The 12,418-nt window shown below is 38.5% G+C and overlaps 1 protein-coding gene and 1 non-coding gene across 2 annotated transcripts in view; both read right to left on the reverse strand.

The window, feature by feature from the left end:
- Window positions 1-12,418, reverse strand: part of FILIP1 (filamin A interacting protein 1) — a 163,144-nt gene that overhangs the window by 77,962 nt on the left and 72,764 nt on the right. The window contains exon 2 of the mRNA XM_069488235.1: window positions 11,089-11,370. Coding sequence (XP_069344336.1) covers window positions 11,089-11,364 — 276 coding nt within the window. The 5' untranslated portion in view covers window positions 11,365-11,370. The remainder of the gene's footprint in view (window positions 1-11,088; window positions 11,371-12,418) is intronic.
- Window positions 674-886, reverse strand: LOC138396078 (small nucleolar RNA U3). Its single transcript, XR_011235565.1, has one exon. It is a non-coding gene; the product is annotated as a small nucleolar RNA U3 (small nucleolar RNA).

Below are 12,418 nucleotides of genomic sequence, written 5' to 3' on the forward strand. Positions count from 1 at the left end.
CCTGAGGAACACTCAGGCCCGTATCTAAGAAAGGGCCACTCTCTGTCTACTAAGTCTTTGCGCAGTGACTTTCAAGAGTGTCACTGGAACTGTTCAGAAGAGAGAAGGAAATAAAAAAGAGGTTAGGCCGGCGCGGTGGCTCACGCCTGTAATCCTAGCACTCTGGGAGGCTGAGGCGAGTGGATCCTTTGAGCTCAGGAGTTCGAGACCAGCCTGAGCAAGAGCAAGACCCCGTCTCTACTAAAAATAGAAAGAAATTAGCTAGACAACTAAAAATATATAGAAAAAATTAGCCGGGCATGGTGGCACATGCCTGTAGTCCCAGCTACCCCGGAGGCGGAGGCAGGAGGATCGCTTGAGTCCAGGAGTTTGAGGTTGCTGTGAGCTAGGCTGACGCTACGGCACTCACTCTAGCCCAGGCAACAGAGCGAGACTCTGTCTCAAAAAAAAAAAAAAAAAAAAAAAAAGGTTAAAGGCTGGCCCAGGCATTTATAAACAATGTCAAGGTGCTAAGAGTTGTAAGTGGTGTGGTATAGTGACATCTTACTAATTTGGACACATTTTATTCTTAAAAACATTTAATAACTGTAAAAAAAAGGTTTTATATGAAGTAATAGTGTAAACAAGAAGAATGCACCTAACTTAAAATTAAGTCTCTACTTTTTTTTTTTTGACCACTCAGACTGCATTCTCTCCCGCTTACTCTCCCAAACAAAGAGAAGAAGAACCACCAGTGACAAACGGCAGTTGCAATGAAGCAACGGCAGGAGCCAGTTTCATGCTTAGGAGAGAGGGCTGCATCTTCTCCTGGTTTCCAGTGTTCTACACACTCACAGAAACTTCTCTAGTAACAAACTGTAGAAATGATCCCTGAAAATATAATCTTTAGCTTATTTTTCAATGTTTTCAACTACCAATTTGACAGTGGTATTGGCATAAGTCATGACAGGGGGTCATTACAAGTGATTTCTATTGTTTAGGCTGTTATAATCCTACTGAGAAGCACGGAAAAAGAACAAGATGCAACTGAGGAGAGGAAGCAGACCTTTGAAGGGACACTAAACATCGATTCAAGCTGTGATTTAGAGACCAAAAGAGTTATCCCAGGTTTCGTAAACTTTAAAATTCGTTGTTTTGTATGGAAAAAAAATCCTGTTGGCAAATAATTGATGCTTCTTCTCATCTGTGGAATAGGATTCTCTTTTTAGTTTGAGTTTGCTCTTCAACTTGGCTGTTGAAACAATAGTGGCACATGATTTTTCTGGCAAACAATAGGCCCTCTATATACATTTGTTGATTTGATGTGATTTAAAATCATTAGCTTTCAGTGTCTAGCACAAAGTAGAATTATTAAAAAGCAAAATGCTAAAACAGTGTGACGCCACAGTTTTGGGGTAAAGAACACTGGCTTTTGGGTCAGAAGGGTATGGCACACCTTACAAGGAAGTGCTCTTGGGAGAGTTTACTGAAACCCTCCGAGCCTCTGTTAATGCCCCATCTAACTTCTTAGGGTTATTGTGATTATTCAATAAAATAATGAAAATCCTGGCATATACAAGGCAGCATAGGAAGGACAAATGGACAATATAAACATTACTATTTTTCTTTTGCCATTTCATATCATTTTTTTAACTGTGTCTTGTGGAAAAGTTATAAACATATGCCAAAGTAAACAGAATAGTACAATGAACCATCTATCTACCTCTTCATATACTTTTTTTGAAAGGAAGAACTGGAGCATGTTAAAGGAATCTCGAGACATCCTATCATTTCACCCAGCACTCAAGAAATTATGTTCTCAGGGCAGGGTTCCATCTGGTCCCTGGTTGAGAGAGACAGCTCTACCACTAATGTTGGCCTAACACATCCAAGGAGAAAATACATAAAATGATGCAGAGGTTAGATACGGTGACAGGTAGAAAACAAAGCCAGAGTGTTCACCATGACCTGGTGTTTCCTTGGAACATCCTCACTCTCGGTTACTATGCTGAAACTTCTGCCAAAGCCAAACACCTGGATTTAACATGTAATACTTTTAGAAAAATTAAACTAGTAATCCACTTTTTGCTTCAGAAAAAAACAAAACCCCTTTATATTAACCAATAAGTAATTTTCAAAAAGCATTTATCGAAGTGCTTTATAGACACTGTCGATCCTCAAGGAGTTTGTAATTTAACATCGTTCTTAAAAAGAAAGACATGGACAAGTAGAAATCTTGTTAAAAATAGGCAAACAAGTTAGTAAAAGAAGAAGATGAATCAACCTATGTGAGGATCTCGGTACCTGAATAGGATGGAGGAGAAAAGAAGAGTAAGCATGTAGTCAGGGGAAGATTAGAAAAAAGGGACCTAAATAATTTATGTCCATATTCCCTGGGGGAAAAAGACCTTTCCGACAATAATTCTGTGCCTAGAGAACAACAAGAGTTTTTATCAATCTAGCTCCCTATATATGGAAAGTTTCCAGCCCCCACTGTGCACCCCACCCCAGTAAGCTGGTGATAAAAACCATAGGGACAGGAGGGAGGGAGATTCAGGGACGGGGGCGGGAAGGGCAGGAGAGGTGTAAGTCAGTCTGGGAAGGCAGTAGGATCAAGTCAACAGAACTAGCCTTGACAAAAAAGGATACTTTACTCTTAATGAAGAGGGAAAAGGGGGAAGGACAGGCAATGAATGGAGATTTCTGCTATGGAGAGCAGAAGGAGCCCTCAATCTCCTAGGAAAAATACTTCTGCTCCTATGCCAAAGAGAGCAAGGGTAGGACTGGGGATTATGAGGGGGGAAGTCTGTATTTAACATCTGTAAAGCTTTTAAGTGTCCCTTTAAAAAAAACAATAGCAACGAAACAAAATGAAAATCCCTGCCTCTACTATTCCCTTCACACACTGCCCTGCCCCTTTTCTCTCTATCGACAAGCTTGTCAAAAGTGGAGTATGCCCAAGCACTTCTGGATACCAGCAGTCTGGCATCAACCCTCTCCAATTCTTTGAAACCACACCTTCTAAATGCCGATCAATAGATGGCCTGGTCTCAGTTTTCATCCTCCAGCTTTGCAGCAGCAGTGAGAACTATAAATGTCTACCTAATTTCTACCTAAAATTCTCTCCTCCCGTTTATCCATGGCACACATGGCTCTGATCTCACTCCTTTCTCTTTAACCATGACTTCTTTTCCTCTTTGGTCAGTTCTTTTCCCTCTCCCCACCTTTAACTGTAGGTATACTCTAAATGTCTGTCCTTGGTCTTAATTTTTCTTTTTATTCTCTATCCTTTGGTTTCAGCCATGGTCTCTTTAGATGAATGTCTTGTTTGTTTTCTCTATATCCATGCTGGTCAATACAGTAGCCACTAGCCACATGTGGCTATTTAAATTTATATTAATTAGCATTAAACAAAACTAAAATTCAGTTTCTCAGCCTTATTACATTTCAAGTGTTCATAAACCACATGAGGCTAATAGTGGACACATAGAAGACAGGGTATATACAGAACATTTCTTTCTTCAAAGAAAGTTCTATTGGGTGGCACAGGTCTAGACTGTACCTCTTCCCTGAGCTTCAGATCTGGCAATGTTCTACCTGACATATCTCCTGGAAGTCCTTCTGGAATCACATATTCTTCATACCCCAAGTCCCACTCCATCTAACATACATTTCTCATAACACTTATCTGTACAAACTCTAATTTTACTTCAAAATGGCTCCATGTAACAAGCGCACATGCACAAATAATTGGGAAATATGTGCCCAGATTAGTTGGAATATTTGGATATAGTTTTGTTTACTGAAGTAATAGAGACCATTTTCACTGAGAAAAATTCAGGCTACATCCATTTAGGGGGAAATCTCCTTCTTTCACCTATTATCCTTATATAGTATTTTCCTATGCCCAGAATCCCTTAAAATAATAAAAAGTTTTATTTTACGAGATTTTCCTTTATTAATATGTATTTTTTTAGATTTCTCAGTAAAACTAAAATTCTCTTCTATAATGCCAATGGATACATTATTCTCACTGCAGAGAAGCCAACTTTCTGATTCTATTAGGAGCACTAAACATATTCTGCCTGAGACAATGAAAATCAGACACCAAAGCTCTTTGCCAAAATACTGACAATACTACTGGACACATGAGATTCTGAAGCATAGTATTCAACAAAGAATCAGATCTGGTCCTGATTTCAATCAGAAAGCAACCTGTCTCTCTGTTGCCTCCTAAACTTAGCAAAGACATACCATTCTCAGCACGCTGACCATTTTGGTGGTATGAGGTTTCACTGGGCAGCCTTGCTCAGGGTGACCTCAGCCTGAGATTCTAAAGATGGAGCATATTAAGTGCAGGTGAGTCATCAATTTAAAAAGCCAGAGAGCCTAACTAAAAGCCTCATTCTTCAGAAGCACAGGGATTCTACTGGAGGCTTTCCCATGTGACAAATGGAACTCATTTAGGAAAAGAAAAGCCACTTTTAAAGAAAAACAAGATAAATGGTACCCCTGTAGGATAAGCCTACTGTGCTTGGATGCACTAGGTAATTCCATCTGAACTAATTATCACCATCCCCAATGGAGTTATGACATCTCTTATTAAAGATGACAGAAACATAGAATCACATTATTGTAGGAATATCATTATAAATATTTGTGACCATTACTGTTAATTCAATAATATCATATGTTATTTTTACTTTCTCTATGTAGTTCGAAGCATTTTGCAGACATTAAAAAATTAATCTTCTGACTCTCTCATAGGATGTACAAATATTAGGACATTCTGAGATTAATCATCAATTACCAATGAACAAACAATGACACACCTAGTCCTTTTTTAGGTACAATAAGGCATATGGAGAAGAAGAAGAAAACATAGCTTCTCTCAGGAAATTGTTCTGGGCAACAAGATATAAGTACATGAAATACTTAGGGAACATATATATATGAGATGCTATGGTTCATACTTAGACCAAAATAATGTAGGATTTCATAGCAGGAGACAGATAAGAGTTGGGGAGCAAAAAGTTAGAAAAGACTTCACAAAGGAGGTGAGCCTTTAGTGGTCCCTAAAAAAATATTTACTGATATAGGAGGGACATATTGGATAGGACAAGGACAAACACATGTGCCGAATTTTCTAGAGAGCCCCATTATCTGTCGTGTAAGTATTCTCAAGGTGGAAGAAATATAAAGAAACATAATAATAAGAAGAAAACCACTGGGATGGTGAAAGTGTTTGAGTTTGTACGTGTGAGCGTGTGTATCAGGGCTGGGGAAGAATGCAGAGATTGCCTGACTGGATAGCAATGGTCATGTTAAGGAACATTAAAAGACGAGCCTTCATAGCTAAGGGGGAGCTTTTGTCGACCAGTCTAAAAATTTAGATTTCAACCTGATAAGATCTAGGGACCTCTTGTAAATTCCTAAGCAACAGAATGACATGATCAGGGAAAAGCGTTGGAAAACGTAGTCTGGCAGCAGTTATCTATTGACCTTCTTGTCCCCGACCCTCATATTTGTTAAATGATACAGACTTGCTCTCCACTCCAAATCCTGCCATCATCCTAGGAGATTTCAACATTTAATGGAAGATTTAGCCAATGTCCTATCTTCACCATTTCTTGACCTCATTAATTCCAGTTGCCTTCACTTCCACTCCCAGGACCACACCCAAGAACTTACATTAGCTAAAATTGTGCCACACAGAAATCTTAAATGCAATGGCCCAAATCCCACTCTTTCTAGCCCTCTGTTGTCTACCCTCCAATTTACCTGGTCACTCCTCCCAATAGCTCTTCCTTGGTGGGCTTTGTCTCACTGACACACTTTGCTTGCTTGTGCCTCTGTCCTTTCACTGCACATACTTGGACAACTGCAACCCTAGATCCAGTGCTATAAAATATGTCTCCTCCTTTACACCCAGGCTTCTAAACAGACTGGTGCCACAGCAAATGAACGTTCTCTCTCCCTGCTGAATCCTAAATTCTACTCATCAGTGCTCGTATTTGTCCATAATCATGTTCCTCTAACATTCCCCTCGGTAATGATTCAGTAAGTACATAATCATCCCTGCGACCACTGCTCACTTTCAGCAGAACATAACTTTGTCTTTTCCTTGATGAGAAAGCTGAGGCTTTAAAGTGATCTCCTTCAAATTCCCGCCTCTCACGTACAAATGTTAGCCCCATCCCTACCTATTATTCCTCCTTCTCTCTGTCACAGAAGATGAAGGGCCTCCCTGCTTTTCAAGGTCAAAACCAAGATCAACCCCCAAAACCAAACGTTTGATTCTCTTCCTCCTTCCTCCTCCAAGACTCTGTCATCAAAAATCTTTTCTCTTTCCTATATCCTTGACCTTGCTCCTTTCTTGTCTTGTAACCTCTTAACCCATAAACACAGTTAGGTCTCTTACATCATTAAAAACCCTCAGATGATCTGAGTTTCCCTCTAGGTACTATCCTATCCCATTCTTAAAGGTCCAAATTTTTAGGGAAGCTTTCACTCATCTTATGAGATACTCATAATCTTTCCTCCCTTTGTACTTGTGTAATTTGTGTTGCATTTACCCTATAGAATACTCATTCCTGTATGTTCTCATCTATGCTACCAGGTCATAGTTTGTTTCATTTTGACTGCTGTAATTAATACCTAGTGTCTAAAAGTACACCTGGCACATAGTAGGGGCTCATGGAATTTTAGCATATGTATTATTTATCGTTGCATTCCTCAGACCTCTTGGATAACAATGTTTCTTAAATATTGCAAGATCAATCGATTTTGAACTAATTAAGTATTACTTCATTAAAGCCCTAAGAATGAATGAATGCTCTTGGTGAGAAAGAAGCATAGATAGAAGGCTCATCTATAGTAGGTGGTGGAGAGGGAAAGAGAAACCAGTGAACGATATTAAAGAAAATGGCTAGGAACCCCAAAAGAATGTGTTTATGGGGTAAGAGGTTAACAATCCACAGGCATATTATCTACTTCATATTATAAATTATCTTTGAAACACAACATCGTTTTCTGCCAGTCACCAAGGATGAAGACAGATTTCTCAGACTGTCAATGACTCAGTCTTTGATGTAGCCTGGAGAACACAAAAGCCAAATGGAAAGGTGGTGCATTACCTAGTTGCATTATCTAGTTTTCTCTGTGCCTCCTTATGTACAGGTAGAAGAGACTAATTATAACAACAAAGGGAGAAATTTTGAAATCCAACTTGAGCTTATTTTTTTCTAAAATGTATTCAAGTGAATATATCAAGGGAATTTACTATATTAAATGGCTTAATTTTTTTACATAAAGAAAAAGAATTAATTTGTGTCTTGTTCTTGAATCATTTTACAAGAATATCCTTTTGCCAAGTCTTTTGTGTTATGGCTTTTTGATGTGAGTAACATTTCTTTTGAACTTTTGCCGTTTTTAATATAGCCAAGATGACTGGCTTTTTTAAAGTGCTATTTTTGGACAAATACAAGGAGAAATTAATCATGGTGCCCAAGTGATGGTCCGGGTATACTATTTCATTACTTTCAGTTTAGTCTGGGAAATATGTAACCAGTTTTTCACCCAGAGAGTAAAAATGTTCCAATTTATTAGAAAGTACTTGTTATTGGAAACAGCCAATGACAGAAGTGTGATAATAGAAACCATCTCCACTACTTCTGTGCAGGCACCACCGGCCAGTCATTGTGCTGAGGTATGGCTTCAAAAATCTAGATGTCCCTCTCCAAGATAAGGTTCATGACATTAGTGGTTCTAGACCAGACACTTTAAAATGCAAAAATCTCTAGGAGGGGCAACTCCATTTCTAATGTATGTCCATTAAAGGTACACTTTAAGAGTTCAGAGGATACCTAGATTGGCAAACAAAACAGCAAATTTGCAAATTTTGCAAAGAACCAATGCCAACAATAAATGCTGTTTATAATGTTGATTCAACAAATTCCCATAGATCACTCAACAGATTCCAAAGGTGGCATGACATTGGCGTACCAGAAAAGGCACAGAATTGTCTACAGTGTTCAAAAGGCTGGATATGGATTTGGAGAGAATGAGAGAGACCAAAAGGGAGTCTGAGAAGGAGAAAATTGGCATGAAAAGCCTGAAAGAGCCTCCATCTCCTCCTTTTTTCCCCAAGTTACTTCCAAGATATATCACCTACAGGCAGACTTGATCTTACTTGTATCTCCCCAATGCTATAAGACCTTTTCTCTGTGTGTCATCCTATTCTTTTTGGCCTGTAGATGTAGTTTCCCAAAGGCTGTACCACTTATAAAGTAGTGAACATGAAGCCCCCAGAGTTGTACAGTGCCCAGCCCACATGGCCATGTGGCATCCCTGCCTTCCGCCATTTTTCTCACTATGTAAGCTGCACCAAACTTCAAGGCTCAGGTCCCATTCCATCTCCCTGATGTGAAGGAAACTTTCTTCAATTTCTCTTACCTAAAATGTCTCATCTTTTCACAAAATGATTTTGGCTCATGAGTTTATAATGTGAGTCTATTTGTAAGACATTCTGGAGGCCAAGAGAATAATACAAAAGCCCTGGAGCCCAACCACCCCTCAACATCCTCAGAATGCGAGTGATGTAGTAGGGAAGACATTGGACTGAGAGACAGGGAATTTGGATCTAAAGCAATTCTAACTAAATTGCTGTGTGACCACAAGCAAGTCACATAAACTGTGTGTCAGTTTCACATTTGTAACATAAAGGAGGTAAGGTGGATAAGACATCTCAAAGGCGCCTAACAATTCCAATATTTTGTAGAATCTTGGAATACCATCTCCAAATTAAGGGCATTTGAGTCACTTATAGCCACCACATAAAGAGAGAACAATAAGTGGCCTTTGGGGATCTGGGAGACAACTCACCAAATGTTCCATATATGTCAATGTATGTCAAGCCAGATGACACATATGAGGGTTATTTACCTCACAAAGCATATTCCTGCCTCTCCTTCTAGCACCAGCCCTTCAGATAGATTTTTTTCCTTATCTCTAGTCTAGGAAACCTAGCACATAGCTGTCATATTTTCACCAGCCCACTCACATTTGCTAATGTCAACTGCCTCCCACTCTCAGCTACAACACCCACCCCCAATCTATGACAATGCTAATAGACGACAAGCATCTACTACAATAACTTATATCTACAGCTCTAAATATAGGAACACTCTCATTTTAAACAAATCTAAAATGTAAAATTTATGTTTACATGTGTGTGCATATATATGGGACAGATTATTTGCTTTGCAAATGAATTCATCGTGGAATTCCTTAAAATACCAGGTCCTTCCTTTCTCTTTCTACTCACCACCTCCCCCTCAAATAATGTCTTGCACTTTTTACTTATTTATAGCTGCCCAAGAATACATCTGTTGTGTAAAGTAGGTATCTTGTATTCATAAAGATTAATGGAAAGCAAAATGCATTTCTTTGGAGCCGGAAATTCTGGCTAATTTCTTTGATGTCTCAGGCATGGAGTTTATATTTTGCATAGCTATACCTGAAACTATATCTAGCAACACTATGAACATAAAAGTCACATGAATCTTAAATACCTTCCAGAGTTCACCATGATATAACAGCCTTCTACAGAAATTAGAGTCTGCAAGAGCTCCTGGCTTCACAAGATCCACCAAGGCTAAGAGAAGTGAGCTCATGATATTGCTTTGCGAAGGTTTCTAAGGCAACACTTGTACCTTTCACTCAGACCAATAGCTGTCAGCTGGGGGCAGCTTAAAAAGTTGGAGTAATTCTGTCTCCTTATGCAATAAACGTTAATAGGCAAAATACTAACTACATTTCTGGGAGTGGTGAAACTATTTTTAGTAATGGTGGTGCTCTGGAAAATTTTATCTTTTGCTGTGAAATGCAAATGTGATTTTTCTCAGTCTGCAAATGGTAAGCTCAATCCTGTTTGTTTTCTTAAACTTGAGTTTTGTGTGTTTATGTTTCTCTTTACCCCAGGGATTTCCTTATCTGTAGGCACACACAGATGAGAACAGGAACACAGTGGCCCACCCTAGTTTAGGATAGGTTGCAAATTATCTCTCTGATGCTAACAGCACAAGTAAGTCAACAAAGGTTTTATTTCATCCAATTGTTGGTATTCCCTTAGAGGTTCATACAAGCTAAGAACCTAACAAAACAAAACAAAAAATAGCAACTCTCTCACTCTTAAGTTACCCTCTTCTAAAAAAAAAAAAAATTATTTTTCCCCTACTTCCAGAAATACAATTGTTCAGGGCTCAGAAACTCAGAAGAATCCAACTATCTCCTGGATCCCTAAAAATACAGACTTAATGGGAAGAATCCGGCTCATGGTGGGAGTGGGCAGAGGAAAGAGCACTGGGCCAAGAATCAAGAGGCCTGAGATGGAATCTGGACAAACCATTTAACCCTTCTGGCCTCAGTTTCTTCATTTATAAAATACAGATAATGATACCTACACTTTTATTATGATCATATGAGATAATAAACTTGAAAATGCTTGGGAAACTATTAGGTTCTTCACAACGCAATGTTCTGCTTATTTGTGTACATCTCACTCCTATGACATTGTAGAAAATTGAGGCTGAATGTTTCCAAAAAATGAGAAAAGACTGAGGAGTAAGGCTGGTTTCAACAAAGCCTTCTTTCTCTATCCCTCCCTCCCTCTCTCTCTCCCAATACCTCTCTATCTCTCTTTTACTTTACCTTCTGGAAAAACAAAAGTAACAATTGACCTTAACTTTCTAGTCTAATAGTCATTACTTTTCTACATTTTTCAACCACAGTCAATATTGAAATTAGATAACTGATTACCTACTCAATGCAGGGACTTGTATTAAATTATTATCAAAATCCTATCATGAAGAAATTTTCTGCTTCTAGAGAAGCTTAAAGTTTGAATCAGGCACCTTTTTGTTTACCACTCATTCAACAAATATTTATGTAGTGCAAACTTGTGCCAGGCACTAGAGATCTAGAAATGCACAAGGAAGACATATCTCCTTTCCCCTGAAGTTCACAATCCAGAGAGGGGGATAGATTTATAGTCTCTTATTTTATAGCTTGGGAACTAGAGACGCAATAGTTGAGAAAGTTTGACTCTACCTGCAACTCCCCTTCCATTATACTGAGTAGCTGGATGAGGTCTTCTTTGGATAACTCCAGGGATTTCTTAGTCTTTCTTTCACTGTCTCCAGATGTTTTTAGGTGTCGTTTGACAGTTCCTGAGGCCATGACATCATCCTCCTTCCTATTTGATTTGTTCTTCTTTTTTGCATCTTCTGAGAGACTTTTATCACCAGCATTGCTGATGATGGAGGACTTGGGGCAGGAGATATGCCCATTAGCTGAACTTTCACCACCTTGATTTCGGGATCTCATTCCCACCTACAACACATGAAAAAAGATAAGATGTTATTTACTGCCACTAAAATTATTTTTGTCTAAATGCTTAGAAACTTACAGCAGCTTTACAACATAAAGAAAAACCAAATGCATACATCATTAAAGTCCTCAGGAAACCCTTCTGATGGTCTTCAGAAAAAAAAAAAAAACAACAACATGATTTTAACCTGACAAACATCTCAAATCAAATGATCAAGACCAACATCAACATTGCTCAGTCATGTTGATGGTATGTATCTTTGATGCAATGTGATGAGAATGGCACTTTATTTACCCTTGTGGTCTTTCTCCCCAAAACATTATACCCTAGTCTAATAATGAGATGCCAGACAGATTCCAATTGAGAGACATTTTACAAAATTCCTAACCAGTAATTCTTAAAAGTGTCAAGGTCATCAAAAACAGGAAAAATCTGAAAAACAGTCACAGCCAAGAGGAACCTAAGGGTACAGGACCACTAAATGTAATGTGGCATCCTGGATGAAATCGTGGGACAAAGAAAGGACAGTAAGGAAAACAAAGCATGGATTTTAGTCAATAATAATGTATCAATATTGGTTTACTAATTATAACAAAGGTAAGATGTTAATTATAAAGGACACTGGGTGTGGGGCATGGAGAACCCCCTGTATTATCTTTGCAATAATCCTGTGAATCTAAAACTGTTCTAAAATATAAAGTTTATTTACCAGAAAATCCAAATTTCAAACCCTGCCGGGAACCAGCTGGGTGTCACAATGTGCAGAAACATCCACCTAGGGTGGAGGGGCTTGAATGGAAAGAGGAAAAGGGAAAAGCAGAGGGAAGAAGAGGATGGTATAATTTTTAGTGTTATGGAATTGTATTTTTCCATAGTTTATTTTTCAAAATCAAGCCTTTTTATGTCAGTCATTTCCAGGAATAAGAGCACAAAGAGTTGGGAGAAAATAGACCAATTTCAGAATCAAAATTTAAAACAATATTTTGAGGTAAAATAGAGAAAAAAGCCAAAGCAGCTGCTAAGATACTAACTTGTCGCATGGGAAGCACA

Source organism: Eulemur rufifrons, chromosome 15, assembly GCF_041146395.1.
Source record: "Eulemur rufifrons isolate Redbay chromosome 15, OSU_ERuf_1, whole genome shotgun sequence".
Classification (NCBI taxonomy): domain Eukaryota; kingdom Metazoa; phylum Chordata; class Mammalia; order Primates; family Lemuridae; genus Eulemur; species Eulemur rufifrons.